At 47.7% G+C, this 17,921-nt stretch overlaps 1 protein-coding gene across 2 annotated transcripts in view; it reads right to left on the bottom strand.

Annotated features, from left to right (window-relative positions):
• Positions 1-17,921, bottom strand: part of ALG1 (ALG1 chitobiosyldiphosphodolichol beta-mannosyltransferase) — a 236,930-nt gene that overhangs the window by 30,004 nt on the left and 189,005 nt on the right. Inside the window, exon 12 of one of the 2 annotated variants that reach the window (XM_085628274.1) lies at positions 1,084-1,321. The exons of the other annotated variant lie outside the window; for it this stretch is intronic. Within the exon in view, the coding sequence (XP_085484400.1) occupies positions 1,315-1,321 (7 nt within the window). The 3' untranslated portion in view covers positions 1,084-1,314. Of the gene's footprint in view, positions 1-1,083; positions 1,322-17,921 lie in introns of those variants that run through there. 2 annotated transcript variants of the gene reach the window in all.

Raw genomic sequence — 17,921 nt, 5'->3', positions numbered from 1 at the left:
GAAATTGCCACCTATAACATGTGTGAAACCTATGTTTTTTAAGTGAATTTGCAAGGTTTTTTAAATGCTAATTCCTAACTATAACATGTGTGAAACCTATGGTTTTTTCAGTGAATATATATATATATATATATATATATATATATATATATATATATATATATATATATATATATATATAAAATGTTTTCTTCATTGCACTTCATTAGTTCACTCTAGAATAGCCCATTAGTAGTTTAGTTCAACCTGGTCTTATGATAGCTCCTGGTATGCGATATATACCTATTTGTTAGATAACAGAATAGACATTTATTGAAGATGGGTATGCCTTGCTATGATTGCAATTATTCATACCACCTCATTTTTAATAACACCAGTGCGATGCAGAGCAAAATAATGGTTCAAAATCGCTGACCGAGGGGGACAATAAATTTCACCTTTGAAGTGGTGTATTCTTTACATATTCTGGATTCTATTACCCAGCCCATTTGGCACAACTGAACAGCTCTAGTTTTAACATCACATCAAAATGGTGGCTTGCCTTCCCATTGTTAAAATATGACCCCTAGTCACGTGGAAGTGAACACAATTGGGTCATTCGGCAAAGGTTGATAGCAGTGATTAATAATGTTAATGGATCGAGCTGTTAAGAGTATTTATGTCCTCCTATTTTAGGACCATACCATATGACTTCTGTGCTAGTTGTGCATTCAAAGGAGAATAAAGAACCTGAAATTCGGGGTAGGTACCAGAAGAGTGTAAAGAACATAAAACTTAAGACACCAACTATGTGTGGGCATTAACAACAAAAAGGGTACATGAGGAAAGAAAAGCAGGTTCAATGAGTGAAAGATAAGAAAGAAGAGTGTAGACGATTGGAAAAAAAGAGAAGAAGGAAAGGGAAAGAAAGCTAACAAGGGAACCATGTGAACAAGTGAGGAGGTTCTTAAGCCCAGACTTGAGCATGAACAGAGACCAAGATGACAAGCCTCGAAGGGACAGTAAGTTCTACAAGGAATCGGAATTTGCCTAGTAACATGACGGTAAGTTCCAATTCTATTAAGGACACGGAGGCGAGGATTATGCTAATCTCTCTTCGCTTTATTAGAAATAACAACACACAGCAGCCAGAGAGATACGTAAATATCAGTGTAAACCATAAAAAAACTACAACTCCCTACAACCAGGGATAAGTAGAGTACATTAGTCCATCAACTATTTCCATAACATCCTGTAAAGTCCTCCGTCCGTTCTCATTCCTCCTCTTTCTTCGCGCAAGTCACGCCATTTTCTTATTGGTCTTGCTTGGATCCATCATTGCCTGAAAGAAACCAAGCAGGGAGGTGAGAACCGTGCGAACCAAACCGTGCATATTACGCAAGGTCACAGTAGAAAACACATCAAATGAAACAAGCATGTCCCGTCAATCAAGGTCGAGAAAATAAGTACTTACTGCCATACGGGGGGGTTCGCACCAAAGGTGCCCCGGGCGGGATAATCCTCGCCTCCGTGTCCTTAATAGAATTGGAACTTACCGTCATGTTACTAGGCAAATTCCGATTCTATGTCAGGACCGGAGGCTTCGGATTATGCTAGTTCAAAGCTTACTTACCACTAACTGTGCAACATTAAGGACTGGCTTAAAATAAAACCTCTTGAAGGTAGAGTCGGACGACCAGTCCGCTGCTCGCATTAAATCCTCCAAACGCGCACCTAGCGCGAAAGCCTTTGAGGCCATAGCACCTCTGGCAGAATGGGCACCAAATAATTTTGTATCAATGCCAGCCTCTTGCATAACCCATCGCACCCACCTGGCAATGGTGGGAGAAGAGACTGCTTTGTGTGGTTTCTTGAGAGCTATCAAGAGTTGTCGCTCGCCCGGCGGGCGGAGTTCCTGCGTTAAATCTTCATATGACTTTAAACAATCTACCACACACAGTTTGGGAGAGTCCCGGAAAGCCGGGTACGTTACTGTACGCGAATGCGACTTGGTTCTGCGTCCGATCGTAAAAACAACTCCTTCCGGGGAGAAAACCCGCGCCGAGACGTCTAGCGCACGAACATCGGAAACCCGTCTGCAGGAGACCAAGCATAGAAGCATAGCAAGCTTGGAAGACAATTCTTTCAGAGAGAGGTATCGATTAGGTTGCCAGGAAAGAAACAGATTCAAGACTCTGTTGACGTCCCAAAGGACAGAGTAACGAGGTTCTGGGGGTAACGATAAACGCACGCCCCGTAAAAGTCTGCAGACCATCGGATGTTCCCCAACAGGCGCTCCATCTAGAGGCTCGTGACCGGCAGAAATCGCCGATCTGATAGCGTTAATGGAGCGATATGCCAAGCCGTCCGACGCCAAATCGGCGAAAAAATTCAAGAGGGGAACGATTCCTGCGACCACGGGATCCAGATCCCGTCGAAGACACCAACGAACCCATCGTGACCACGCGGATCTATAACGTTTCGTGGTGCTGTCTGCCCATGCCTTTGACAGGAGGGCCTCAGCCTGTCCCGAAAGTCCCGGCAGCGACCATCTGCGCCTGAAAGACGCCACGCCATGAGTCTGAGCGTCTCCTGAGTAATCAGGGGATGAAGGTTCCCTTCTGGGTTCCGAAGAAGTTGAGGATACAGGGGGAGTAGGATTGGAGAATCCCAGGAAAGTTCCAGAAGAACTGGAAACCAAACTTGAGACCTCCATAGAGGGGTGATCAAGGTCAGCTCCGCACCCTGTCGTCGGATCTGGGCTGTTGTTCTCATTATCATGGAGAATGGCGGAAACGCGTATCCGTTTTCCGCCCTCCAGTCTTGGAGAAAGGCATCCGTGGCAAGAGCCATCGGATCCGGTCTCCAACTGAAGAATCTGGGCACTTGGTTGTCCAAACGGGAGGCAAACAGGTCCGCTGAGAAGGGACCCCAGAGATTGTTCAACCATAGGAAGACCGGAGGGTCCAGCTTCCATAAGCTGGAGTCGTAGAGATGACGAGAGTGCCAGTCCGCTACTTGATTGTGCTGGCCCGGGAGATACTCCGCTGTCACCGATATATGATGGTCTAGGCAGTAGCCCCAAAAGTCTTTCGCTAGGTTGGCCAAAGCCCGAGAACGGGGCCCTCCCAACCGATTGACGTAACGGACCGCAGAGATGTTGTCCATCTTCAGGAGGACACACGATTGCACCCTGTCCTTGGTCCAGCAGCGCACTGCGAAAGACCCGGCCAACAGTTCCAAGCAATTGATGTGAAAGACCCGTTCGTCTGCTGACCAAACACCTCCGGTGGAGAAATCCCCGCATCGAGCACCCCAACCCAGTTTGCTGGCGTCGGACTCGATGACCAAATCCGGAACGGAGCCAAAAATCGCTCGACCGTTCCATGCCTCCATATGAGAGAGCCACCACTGGACTTCCTCTTTAGCTTCTGCCGAAAGTGGTACCACGTGATCGTACGACCGACCCCGTCTGAGGTGATAGGCCTTCAATCTTTGCAATGCCCGATAGTGCAATGGGCCCGGGAAAATCGCCTGAATCGAGGACGACAGGAGGCCCACAATCCTGGCCAAGCGACGAAGGGAAATGGAGGGCCTGGATACCGTCTGGCGTAATTCGTGCCGAATCTTTGCCATCTTTCGAGAGGGAAGGCTCAGCGTCGCCTGAACGGAGTCTACCACAAAGCCCAGGAAGGTAACTGACTGCGAAGGTTGAAGTACCGATTTCGCCGTGTTGATAACGAACCCTAGGTTCTGCAGAAGAGAAACCGTGTGCTGGAGTTGCACCGACAAGAGTTGGGGAGACTGAGCCATTAGCAGAATGTCGTCCAGATAGACGATCATGCGTATACCCCGTGCCCGGAGAAACTCTACCGCGGGGTGAAGCACCTTGGTGAAACACCATGGTGCCGAGGAAAGCCCGAATGGAAGGGCCGTGAATTCGTATATCAGACCCCCCCAACAAAACTGTAGGAATCGTCTGTGGGGCGGGTGCACCGGAATCACGAGATAGGCGTCTTTTAAATCCAAACGCGCCAACCAATCGGAAGGACGCAGGAGATCGCGTAAGAGATGAATTCCCTCCATTTTGAAATGGCGGTACACCAACCACGTGTTGAATTCCTTGAGATTGATTACCGGACGACGACCTCCGTCGACTTTGTCCACGAGGAAAATATTGCTGAGGAAACCATGAGGATGCAGAGATGCGCGACAAATGGCGCCCTTGCGAAGCAAGTCGGCGACCTCCTCGTCGATCAACTGTGCGTCCTGAAGGCTGAATTGTAATGGAGTTGGCCGCGCCAGCTGGCGAGGATTGTCCAGAAATTCTACATGAAAGCCCTGAATTGTCTGAAGGACCCATGCATTGGACGTTAACGCCGCCCAAGCCTCTTTGAAACATGCCAGCCGCCCCCCTAACTGTATGTGACATGCGGAAAGGACACTTACCGCTAGAGCTTCCGCCTCCAGAGTTGGACTTGTAGCCTCCACGACCTCTGAAACGCTGTCCTCGCGTGGGATAGAAGTTGGTGTAATTTGCGGTGGAATTGTATTGACCACGACCAGAGCCTTGTCCCTTATTAGGGTTTTGTTGGAACCCACGGCCGGACGAGCGGCCCCTGCCTCGGCCGGCCCCGCGGAAAACCCGCTGGGTAAACACTTTCTTAATACCCGACTGGGCCTTGTCTAAGGAAGTAAAAGTAGACACGAACTTCCCCAATTCCTTCACAAAGGGTTCGCCAAAAAGGCCTCCCTGCGCAACTGCCCCGGCCTCAGAAGAAGCCAAATCTCCTAGTTTAGGGTCCAATTTAATCAACAAGGAACGACGACTCTCCGTTGAAAGGGCGCAATTTGCGTTTCCTATAAAAATAAGGGCCCGCTGGGCCCAATTTGATAACACCTCAGGGGAAATCGTGGAACCAGTCACCTTAGCCTCCTCTGCCATGTCTAATATCTTTGCCATGGGACCGACGGCATCGAGGAGTTTATCTTGACAGGACCGCCAAGATCTATCAATGCCCTTACGGGGGTCCTTCACAAATTTCGCCAAGAAGGTGGCCATTTTAGAGTCCAGTTCTGGAGTAAGCGCGATTTTGTCCGGCAAGGAGGGACGGGGGCATTCCGCCCTCAAACAACTCCGTGCTTCCTTCTCCAGAGGCTTACGCAGACGGTTGGCCAGGAATCGAACGACCTTATCCCCTGGGACCCAAGCGGAAGACCGGGGATGCATTATTTCATCGGGGTTCAGCATATCAGCATCCTCCTCCGGCGCCTCAGAAGCGGTCGCCGGGGCCGGGCGCCAAGGACGGGAAGAACTCGCGTCATCATCGGTATCAGCCTGGGTATCATTATCAGTCGCCGGGGATGGGGGATCTGGCATATCTAGAGGCTGGTCACCCGCTGGGGGGGGGGGGGCACAAGGGGTCGTCTTTGCTAAAAACGCCGTTTTAAGGCGCGCAAAGGCATCTGCATCCACCCCGTCAGGACGCTGTTTTTTGGGGGGGGGAGGAACCGCGTCAGGGAGGTCTCCTGGGACCGGCGTCGCGCTGCCGCGGGCCGCCGCCAATCGTTGGCATTCCTGCACAATTCTATCCGAGAGACGTTGCTCCATCGGACCCACTACCTCATTAACTACTCGATATATAGAGTCATCAACTGCCTCAAAGAAATCATCGCTAAAAGGTAAGTACTCCTGGACTTCCTCCTCGTAATATTCGGATTGCCCAGCCATATCTGTAGCAAAGGTAAGTACTTGTCAGTGACGGACAAGGCGGTCACCCAATCAGCAGGTAGTATAAATTTTTTCAGGCCTAAGGCCGCAATTTGGGTAGCCCAGAGGGATACAATGGGGCTGCACCAGGCCCCCAACGCGCATACGCCCTCAGGATTCACCTGACAGGGCAGCTGCCTTCCAAACGCGTTGGAAACTCACTGTTTGATGTGTCCACAAAGCGGAATATATGCCCAAATGAAGTTAACACCGCCCGCGAGAAGCGTGGTGTTTTGAAGTGCATACAACGCTGAACAATCAGCGCGTTCGTCGCGGTTCGAACCGCAATACAGACCCCAGCGGGGCGTTTATTAATGAATAGGGGAACAAATACAATCTGCACTGCGGACGTTGAAGGAGAGGCAGCAGGGGCAGGCTCTACCGTCCGTTGAACTCTCGGCGCGCTCCTCGTCTGAGGAGACGCGACGCGAGTGTCACAAGGCGGTCGAGCGCCCCCAGCGGCGTACAAAGAAGCCGCACAGCAGGGAAGCCGGCCGCGTGAGGAGCGAGAACGTTCCCGCGGCCGGTTGGGGCTCTGTAGGAAGAAACAGAGATACAAGCGCGCGTAAGCAAAGCAATCTGCCGATTATCTGAAAAGTACAGTCACAACGATTAAACAATGTAAACAAAGCATGAGCACTTAACTGGCTGCGAAGCAGCGAAGAATGAGGAGGAATGGGAACGGACGGAGGACTTTACAGGATGTTATGGAAATAGTTGATGGACTAATGTACTCTACTTATCCCTGGTTGTAGGGAGTTGTAGTTTTTTTATGGTTTACACTGATATTTACGTATCTCTCTGGCTGCTGTGTGTTGTTATTTCTAATAAAGCGAAGAGAGATTAGCATAATCCGAAGCCTCCGGTCCTGACATAGAATTATGTATAAGGGTGTCCAATGCTTTCCAAATGCATTGTAAGGTAATGGGACTTGCCTTGGGCTTTGATTGGGCTGTGTGCGTGCTTCTAAGGTAGGCAACCCGTGCTCACCAATTGTGATAGGAGACATTGTTAGTTGTCTTCCAGTCTAAAATAATGACCTTAAGGGCAAGGGTGTTAAGTAAGTCAAGAAGGGCAAGGTCCAAGTCTGAAAGCACAATTGGAGTCGCTGAAGTATATGAACCCAGTGTAACAGTTGGGAAGTCCAATGAGATATATGTGTTAAAACATTTTCACAATTGGGAAGTCATGTCTTACCAGTAAGAAGTTAGCAGTGTACATGAGAGAAGCAAGTTCTGGATCGCCACGTACCAGAATCCCAAAGTTTTCGTTGAAATAGTCCGCTCAGTGTCCAGTAGAGAAAATGTGATGCAAAAAACATTTGTTTGTATTAATGATGGGACAAGTTTGGTCTGAAGTAAATGGGAGCAGATTTTAGTCCAAGATTACTGGGGGCAGTGATTTATCCTCGTAAGATAAGTGGGTGGAGCATTTACCTTGCAAAACGGAGATGGAATGGTTAGACCCACTACCAAGTAATGTGTAGATCTTTGGGCCACATGACCTCCTTTGGAGTGGAAAATATTTGGTTTCCAAAAATGGTTCTAGTTTGGAAATCTTAGCTTTGATTCTTACAAAATCATAGAAAGCTAAGCTGAAGAGGACATACTTCTCTTGGAGAACAGAAAAGAACAGTTTCAAGTTTATTATGAAGTGAATAGTTAATTAAAACAATGACACCTTCCAGCAATGAAAAAAAAGACTATATTAAAATTGAGGGGAAAAATGTGCGGGGAAACCATTAGTTACATAGTAATTTCTCTTTCTATATTAAAAAACCTTAAGATGCAATTAAGGTGCAATGTGTTCTCATTAAATAGTAAATGTAAACTTAGCTGTGCGAATGCGCCGAGGGATCAGTGCTGGCCACGATCATCTCTGTTCAATATTATCAAAATAGCAATTTTATTAATGTTGCAGGGCACAGCCGCAACAGTCTAAGCCAAACACAGCTCCGCTATCAACCTCCATTGTCAACAACGGTCATAAACCTGAAAAAGTGGCAGTACTCGACCCTGGATGCAGTTGTGCAGATTTTCATGCCACTACTCTATTGTTAATTGCAACACTCAATAAAAAAGTTTTTTAAAAAGCTGGTGCGAGGCATTCCATTAGATGTTATATCATGGCTGTGCAAAATGCTGTAAAGTGTTTGTGCTTGTCTATCTGTCTGTGCAGAGTAATTTAAGATCCCCTTTGTTTTTGTCGCACATTTTTTCTTGTGTGGACAGTCAGCCAGCTGGCTAGGTGTGCAGGGAATGTGGGCTAGTCTCGGTTTTAAGGGCTGCCTTGTCAAGTTTTCTCTCAGCTCTCAAAAGGTATTTCACCATCCTACAGTTCAACTGTGTGTCCAATGGTTTGAAGCAGGCTTATACGGCCTATCTACAGTGGCATAAGCCCCTGCTGTTAAACATCGCTCTTAGCACTGCGATCCTCCAATCTGGATTTGCATAGACAGCTTATGTGTAGCATTGTTTCAGGTCCATTACTGCATAGCCGACATAGCTCCCTTTCCTCAACATGTTGCCATGGCTTAAGAGTGAGGGAAGGCACCCCAAGCGATATTTCAAAAACCTCCCTTTGATGTAAGTATTGAACCCAGAGTCAAAATATAGTTGGAGTTTCAGTGAGGTGTAGCTGACTATTGTCATTCAAGCATGATATCGCTTGGAGAACACCTCTTTGGCAGCCAGCATTGAGATTTGCTTGATTTGTTAGTTCACCGTGGTTTTAATTTGGGGGTAGCCAATCTGTGTGACCCATACAGAATTTAGACCCAGAGTTGTCAAAGACAATGGCAGGTAGGCTCTTGCATTGTTTTTTACTTAATGCAACATTTAATGAACACCCCTTGCCTGGTCAAAATCTGTTTTGCTAAGCCAAATTCCAGCTGTAACTTGGGAACTGATGTATGCCAAGGCAGATGGAATAAGGATCCAAGGGTTTTGGCTATGATTTTATCCAGGAGAAGGCCATTGCTTCCCCTTAGAGCCTCACTCTATGCTATGCTAGGGTTGGTACCAATTTTGCCTGACGTATTTGCTGGAGTGGCGTAAGCAATGGTCTGGCAAACTTTGTTTGAAGCCGCTTATAGGCCATTGATCGGAAATTAGCTTTCAGAAGCATTTACTCTTTGTCATACTTGAAGAACCCCAGTCTATCAAACAGCAATCTTAGATATTTATATTCAACGGCTGAGTTGAATTTTTTCTGTTTCCAGATGCCATATCATGTAACTAGTGGGTCACTTTCCTATAATGATGCTTTTCATTTTTTTCATATTTATTTCCATTAGGTCCTTCATTGAATAGTCTGATATGGTGTTCAGGAGTCAGTGGAGGCCGATCTAGGGTCCGAATAAGGGTTTGGCTCCTGCATGTAGATCTGCTACAAGTGAGATACCTTTGCTAGCCCAGTTCAGACCAATAGTTAAAGGAACTGATGTTTAAAACTTCTTATTGTTCCATAGTGAGATGTAGTAGGATTTCGTAATGTTGGATGAGAGAGCTTTGTCCTCCAGTAGTAAAGCTTTAATTGTGTCTTTAAAAATGATGTTGGTGTGAATAAAGGTGTGATGAGACACCGTGAAGTTTGCTACTTGTGGGAATGGGTGGCTAAAATATCGTTTGATACTAAGCCAATCAGGCATCTTGATTGGATCCAATTCCAGCCATCGTGTGCCTTATGCCGCTAGAAACGCAGTTTGATAGTTGAACTAGTCTGGTAAGTTGCAGCCATCTTCTTTCACATGAAACCTAAGCCTTTTTAAACTTATTCTGGGTTTCTTCTTACACCAAGGGAAATCAGAGGCAATGTTATCTAATGTTATGAAAAACCATTTTGGAAAGGCACATTGGTAGCATAGTTACCAAGAAATTAACTAATGGGGTCACCATTATTGTTTCTAATCTACCCCACCAAAAGATATATTTGAGGGACTGTGCCGTCAATAGGTATTTAAATTTATCAATTGTTTTTAAGTTCGTTCTGAGATAAGGATTCCACCAGGTTATTACAAAGCCTTATACCTAAGTATCTGACTGACTTAGATTGCCATTGGAAATTTGAGTTCCCACACAAGGGTGACAGCGAACATTGAGAGGCAGAACTTCAGTTTTATCCAGGTTCAGGGAGTAGCCGGAAAAGCTAGAGAATATATTAATAATGGTTACAACAGCAGGGATAGCAAGATCAGGGGCTTCCGTGAAGATCAGAATGTCGTCCGCATAGGCAGCTGTTCTGAAGACCATCTGACCGGATTTTAGTACACCAATTTCATTAAATTAGTTTATCAGGAATCACTATAGCTTTATTCGATAATTGCTATCATAAAAGCTTTGACCACCATAAAATCAATATTATACATTTCAGAATTTTTTAAAGTTAAAAACATATATAAAATTTTAAAAGACAAACTGTAGCACCAGTAAATAAAACAACAATTCATAAAAGGCGAGTTCCCGTTAAAAACGAAATACTGGTGTCGTCACAAAAAAGTGGAGTCTAATTTATTAAGTAGCAGCATTGACTGATTTTACAGCTTTAGCAATGGCTTTCATTCGAATAATCCAAGCACAGCCCAGAAATTTGGCAACTCCACACACGAAGACTGGCCTGGACGCATCAGATCTCAAGATGCGAAGTGCAACTTGATGATTCCTAGATCCTAGCTGGACACAAATGGGTTTAATCCATTTAATCCTGGCCTGTCGATAAGCCCGACATGCAAATAGGCAGTGAGCTATGGTTTCATGCAGGGCATAGCAACACGGACAGCTGGAAGAAAGTTTTTTTGCTGGATTCCTTTGGGCGACTGAAGCATTAAGGTGCAAAGACCCAAACCGGAAAAGTATGTACAACTTTCTGTCCAAAGGGACTCGAATGAAATCAAAATAGGGTTCCAAATGGCCAACTTGCTTGTGCTGTAAGAAATCCTCTGATAGTTTCCCATGTCTCGGGTAGCACAGGAGCCTTTGGTGTATCCAGTTCCAATAAATCTTTTTTAGCTCAGCCTTGGATGGCTGAGCTTGGTTCCCCCATGCATCAGCTAAACCCAGAGACAATAAGAGTTCCTTAAGTTCGTTGAGCCATTTTACCCTTTTGCCAGTGTCCAAAGTAATCAGCTCGCTGAGACCTGCTGCATAGTGTGATAACTCAGGGGTAGATCTTAATCTTGCCCAATACAGAAGGGGGCGTAATCTAACTGTATCGCTCACCCTATGCCTCCCCATATCGAGGAACAGAGGTGTTAAAGGAGTGCATTGGGGGACAGAGACCAAGTCTCTTAAGAACTTGTTCTCTGACTTTTGGATCTCTGCGGTTTGCTCAAACCCCCAAAGTTCCGCTCCATAAGTTGCCGAACTTACTGCCTTTCACTCATATACGACCAGGACAGAGGAGACCAGTCTAGAGGTGGACAGGCGCTGCTCTCTTAAGATTGCCCCTGCTGCTCTTTTATGATTTAGGAGCATCTTACTCAGGTGGGGTCCCCATGACAATTTATCCGATAGCCTCATCCCCAGGTAATCAAAGCAATGGACTTGCTCAAGGTTTGAGCCATTAAGGATGAGTTTGGGTCTAAACTGTTTTCCAGGATTAAAAGCCATACATTTTGTTTTAGAGATGGTAATAATAAGGCCCCTTTGTGTACAAAAAGCCTGGAAGCGAGTAAGTAGAGTCTGAAGACCCATAGGGGATTTGGAGATCAAGAGAGTGTCGTCAGCAAAGAGAAGAGTTGCTATTTTTTCCCCCGCCAGGGCTGGTGCATCAGCTGGAATCTGGCTCAAAAAATCCACCACGCCGTTCATATAAAGCGAAAATAGTGTGGGGGCCAGAACACAGCCCTGGCGGACTCCTCTCCTTACTGGGATACTCTCTGTAGTCTGTCCTTGATCTCCCCATCTAATTCTTGCGGAGGTGTCATCATGGAGACGAATTAAAAGGGATAAAATGTAAGGGGGAATTCCCATTTCCTGCAAGACGGCCCACAGCTTTGCGCGTGGGACTAGATCGAATGCCGTCTTGAGGTCAATGAAAGCGAGATATAAACTCCCCTTTGCAATGACTACCACTTTCCAGTAGAGTAACAATAGACGAAAAACTTGGTCTATTGTACTAGTGGCTTTCCTAAAACCCGCTTGGCATTTAGATAGAATTCCCCCTTCCTCTATTCAAAGATGGATTCTATTGAGCAGAGTACGCCCTACTACTTTCTGCATACAGTCTACAAGGCTGATAGGCCTATAATTGGCAGGGTCTTGACGATCGCCTTTCTTAAAAATGGGGATAACTTCCGCTTGTTTCCAGGACGGGGGGACTTCGCCGCCCTCTAGGAGGCTATTGATCAGATACTGAATATATTTGGCCCATCCACCTGTTTCCGAGCGGAACAGATCACCCGGAATACCGTCTGGTCCTGCAGCTTTAGCTGGTACAATGCTATTAATGGCACTTTCAACCTCATCCTGACTAAAGGAAATTGTACGGTCCGGGATAGGTAAGTAGTGGGTAACCCTGCTGATCGAACAGTCTCCCTCTGCGTCATCAGCATATAGCTTAGAAAAATGATCCCACCAATTCTGACTATCTATGTGGTTTGGGATTACAACAGTGCCTGCCCTGTTTTTAATGCTAATTAGTGACCAAAAGGAAGCAGGGTTTCTCTCAGTTGCCGCTAATTTCAACGCGTCCCAGTGTGCCACGTTTAGCTAATGTCAAAGTTAAGTTGTATTCTTTCCTCGCTGATTTGACCCTAGTGCAATTTTTCCCTTTGACAGCAGCTATTAGTGCTTTTCTTTTCTCTTTACAGAGTCCAGTAAACCAGGGGTTAAGATTATTTTTTGGGGGTTTCCTTTTGCCTGAGCTGGTGCTTCCAAGAAACTGTTCCGCAATCAAGGAAATAGTTTCCTGATGGATTATAGAAATCTTACCCCTCGTCTGAGTCGAAGCCATAGCTTCCTCAAGATCTCTGTTTTTTTATTCTAGTATTGTAGAGATAAGAGAGATCTTCTTTTCGTCTGCTAGTACTCTAGGCCACCTTAACCGCCTGCCACAGTTAGAGTACTACCTCTCTAGAGTAAAAGGAGTCCGCAGTACATACAGGTATTTTAGATAGCGGAACAGCCCAACGATTCTGCAAGATTAAAGTTAGAGGATTATGGTCGCTATCTACAGTGGAACTGACCTCCATATCGACTAGGCTTTCCCAAAGGAGTAAATCCAACAAGATGTAGCCGATACGAGATGGACATGACAGCTTGTTGAAGGTGTTCGCCCCCTTAAGATCTGACAAAGTTCTTCCATTTACGGCTCTTAGGCCGTATTCTAAAGTAAGGGCGTTCACCTGTAAAACAATCTCAGTCCATTTTTTAATTGGGGCCAAGGATAGCGGAGGTACTCACCATCTATTGTCCTCATCAACTAGATTCAAGGGGTCCTCATTGCCCAGGGGCTCAAATGTACAATTGAAGTCCCCGGCTATGATGGTTTTTGAGGTAGGTGGACATTTCACTAGGAGGAGTTCTAATTCACTCAAGATGGTCGATGACCTGCAACTCACTGTTCCCCTAATGTAGACATTGAAGAGGTTAAGGGATTCTCCTATTTTTGGGGCCTTAATGGATAGCCACAGAATGTCATGACTATTATTTTCATTAGGAGTAATAGACCACCCTAGATCGAGGTTAATCCATATTAGGAGACCTCCCGAGGGTCTTCCTTTGCCACTAGAAGTTGCAGGTTTAAAATAGGTGGCATATCCAGAAAGGAAGATCGCTTCCATACTCCATGTCTCCTGAAAGACACAGACATCATGAGTGCCCACAAACTCAACCCATGACGGTGTATTCATATTTTTCTTAAGGCCTGCTATATTCCAGGACAGTATTTTCAATTTACTCGTCGAGGGTAATCTAACTAAGTTTTTTAGGTTGGGCTGGGCATGTGTTAACTGGCAAGGTGGAGATTTTAAATTACGTAGGGGGAAGGTGGCCTGGGCGGTAAGTCCAAAACTATTTGTGTTCTCGACTAAAAGGGGCGCTAAAAGTCAATCATTTTTATCAAGGGAAGATAAAGAAAGCGCTCCAGCCTTTGATGCTGTATTGTGAGGTGTCGCTAACCAACGCCTGAACTGAATTCTGGAGGGGTCTGGGGAGGAAGTTCTGTATTCTAATGTAACCAGATTCTCAACCAATAGGGCGTCCACCAAAGTTAATTCGATCATATCATAGTTGGAATCAGGGGAAGGACATCTCCTTGCTTTCACGATGTCCTCCCTGATAACAAATCGGCACCCTCGGACATGCCGGATCCAGTGGATCGATTTCTTGATTAGCGAGTCATGGGTATTTTTGGAACATTAGTCATAAGAATAATGTTTGGTGATTTCAGGCCAGGGCCAATTTGGTCTCGAACCACAGGAGGTCTGGCCATCCCCTGCGACCCTAGATTCAATGGTCTGAGCCTGGGGTCCAAAAGATGACTGCCACTCCTGCTGGGAATAGTAATACAATCTTCGTGAGTGATCCTAGGGACTTCCCCTGCCCCCCTAGAGTGCTGTATCCGGTTCTCAACCCCAGCTGGAATTTTGACCTTAGTACCCCCACCAATGGGGGCTGGGTCTACTTCGTTAGTGGGTTTGGGACCACCCAAGATATAGAGCGAGTTCTCAGAATGTGTATATTGGGTACGGTCCATGAGATCTGTTAATAGTCCCCTAATACCCATGACCTCCCCTCTAAGTTCCTTAATCACCCTTTCTAGTTCTCCAATGGTATGGGTGCAAGCGCAGCATTGACCCGAGCTAGAATGTTTCAGAATGGGCGCTGAAGGGGTGAAATCATAATTGGCGTTCATTGAGGCTAGAGGGGCAAATCTATTAGAGCAAATAACATTAGGGGTAAGTTCACTATTGATCTCATCCTCAACCTGATCAACTCCCTTATTACTTTCATTTAAGTCCACAGACACATGGGGGTCCCCATCAATCCGCTTTAACCCACCTTTCTTATGTTTAAGAAATAACTGAGGTATCACTAGATTTTTTGGAGGAGATACAGAAACTTTTTTGGCGGGTACTTCTACAATAGAACTTGGGGCGTTTTCTAATATACTTTCGCACTCTTCAATGACTGTATCAATTCTGTCCATCACACAATTGGCAGCCGCACCTTTGGCCGATTTCTTTTGTCTCTTTTTCTTGCTTTGGTTAGTGGTCAAAACATTTTGGCCAACCATTCCCTCCATTACTTTCCTCTTCCCCATCGAACCTGAATAAAACCCCCCCCCCCCGGGCAAACACACCAAAAAAGAAATAAACTAACTGCACTTTCAGCTGGACGAACACTGTAATCAGTAGACTCAATAACTCGTATAGGAAGCAAAACCCAGCTAGAGACTCAACCAATGCAATGAGCCAGATGCTGTAGCGAACAATGAACAATAAGAATTACAAAACGCGGGAACTGTACCAGATTAAACGGAAGAGTCCAGGCCCAGCCCTGCCTCAGTCTGCCTCAGACGGCCCGCCCTTTGCCCGGGCTTAGCCCGGCGCCCGCATCCCGCGAGGCGGTAGGCGCAAGTTGTTTAAATTCTGCCCCCGGTCAAAAGGGGCGGGAGCTCTGTTGCTGGAGCTGGCCCTCGGCCTTCTGGGGCTTGTAGTAGGCTCGCAATGTGGTCACTGTGTCCCCCGGTGCTGGCGCTGCGTCTCCCGCTAAGCGGGAGGCGCGAGTTGTTTAAATTCTGCCCCCGGTCAAAAGGGGCGGGACCTCTGTTGCTGGAGCTGGCCCTCGGCCTTCTGGGGCCTGTAGTAGGCTCGCAATGTGGTCACTGTGTCCCCCGGTGCTGGCGCTGCGTCTCCCGCGAAGCGGGAGGCGCGAGTTGTTTAAATTCTGCCCCCGGTCAAAAGGGGCGGGACCTCTGTTGCTGGAGCTGGCCCTCGGCCTTCTTGGGCTTGTAGTAGGCTCGCAATGTGGTCACTGTGTCCCCCGGTGCTGGCGCTGCGTCTCCCGCGAAGCGGGAGGCGCGAGTTGTTTAAATTCTGCCCCCGGTCAAAAGGGGCGGGACCTCTGTTGCTGGAGCTGGCCCTCGGCCTTCTGGGGCTTGTAGTAGGCTCGCAATGTGGTCACTGTGTCCCCCGGTGCTGGCGCTGCGTCTCCCATTAGTTTGTCATCAATAACAAAGGGTCTATGGCCAGAAGAAATGACAGAGAGAGCGGGCAGTCTTGGTGGGTGCCTTGCTGTAATACCACAGACGCCGACATACCTCCATTAATTTCGATGCTCGCAGAAGGATTAACATATAAGGACATTACCATTTTAAAATATAGGTTGCGTGCTCTTTTCCTGCTTGAGGCGCTTGGGGGGACTCCTGACCCTATACAGCGGCCCCTGCCTGAAGACTGCCAGCGCCGGGTTGGTGACCCGAGTTGCGAGAGGGCTGAGTTTGGGGAGTGCCTGCCGCACTTGAGTGTAACAGCTCGATAGGCCTTGGAGATAGCGGGATATATATGGTCGCCTGACAGTGCCTCTGCAGCGGTTCCTGTCACCTGCCAGTACCGCTCTCCTCATGGAGTAGGGCTCCCTCCTGAGGACGTTACAGGATGCTGGTGCCATTGGGTTCTCTTGGCGGCCCAACTGGCCATTAAGCCACGTCTCCCTACCAGCCCCGGCGCGCTTTTGGGGAGATTTGGGGGTTGGTACTACACTGCGCAACCTGAGTTGGATTACACCCCACTGGCATCCTGTCTGGGTAGCGGGACCTACTCACTTCGGCCGGACCTTGCAGTGCCCTGGTCAGTGTGGCGTCTGTGGAACAGGCCCGTTAGCCTGGGGCCATGACCCGCTCGCGGACCGGGAAAGAACCCTCTGCAGCTCCAAAAGACAATCCGGTTACGGATCTGTGGAATAAGCCGGGTACCACCGCAGCAGCAGATAAGGCAATGGCGGCTGGACCATCCTCGGAGCCGGTTACACAATCTTTCATGGCCACTTTTATGCACAAACTCAAATCTGAAATTGGATCCCTTAGAACAGAGGTCCGGTCCTGTGTCAAGGAGCTCCGGAGAGATGTAGTGGAACTTGGGGGGGGCGAGTGGATGATCTGGAAAAGACACTTGATGTCTGTTCGGAGGATCAAGAACATCTTTGGCAGCGCCTGGTCACCTTAGAGGAGCAACATATTGAGCTGCAGGTCAAACAGGAGGACTTGGAAAATAAGGAACGTCGCAACAACCTGCGTTTGCGAGGAATCCCGATTGGTGCAGAAGGTGCGGACATCATGACCTTTGTGGCCGAGCTGCTCCAGGATATTAGAGGGGATGAGGATGCTTCGCCGCCAGCATTGGACCGAGCACACCGAGTGTCGGGCCCTTCTGGAAAATCCAGCCTCATACCAGACATTCTGACCCAGGTCCACTTTTACACGGAGAAGGAAGCTATCCTCAAAGCAGCCCGTGATAAGCCAAATCTCTCCTTAAAGGGCACCCCCATTCAGCTGTTTCAGGATCTTGCACCCGCGATGCTCCGTCGCCGCAGAGCCTTCCGGCCTATAACGGATAAGCTACGTGAACTGGGTATACGCTACTAATGGGGCCATCCGTTTGCACTTATTTTTCAGTGGGAAGCACAGCGCCGGGTACTGCGGTTCTTCCGCGAAGCTGCTCAACTGCTCCAGATCCCAGATTCTCCACCGTCGAGCCCCTCGCGCTCGGCCCCCAAGGCCCGTGAACCAATAAAACCCTTGTGGTCTACAGTGTCTCGTTCCGGGCGCCCCACGCAACGCAGCATCTATACATCATCGCAAGAGAAACAAGACATCATACAGCACATTCGCTCCTTAGAGGGTGGACATTCGCCTACAAGCCCCCAGTCGCCTCCTAAATGAATATGCAATGCACTCTCACAGGGATGCAGATGGCCTGCTTCTATTTCTTCGACATAGTCTCCCGCGGAATTCGGTTCAACGTCCTCTCCCCCAGAGATGCACTCTAGATGTGACCTTTCATGTGCCAGCGACACGTCCCGGCGGCAAGCCGGGTTCTGCTCCCGATAGTGATGAAGTCTCAGTATGACCTACCCCCACTTCTATTCCTTCGAGAGTGACATCTTCGGGATGGCCTGTGCCATGTGCCTGGCCACTGCCCAGTCTGGAATAGACTTCGTTGACCATGTTGGCC

Source organism: Triturus cristatus, chromosome 10 (genome assembly GCF_964204655.1).
Source record: "Triturus cristatus chromosome 10, aTriCri1.1, whole genome shotgun sequence".
Lineage (NCBI taxonomy): Eukaryota > Metazoa > Chordata > Amphibia > Caudata > Salamandridae > Triturus > Triturus cristatus.
The sequence above is the reverse complement of the archived record's forward strand: the minus strand, read 5'-3'. Positions and strand labels throughout refer to the sequence as shown.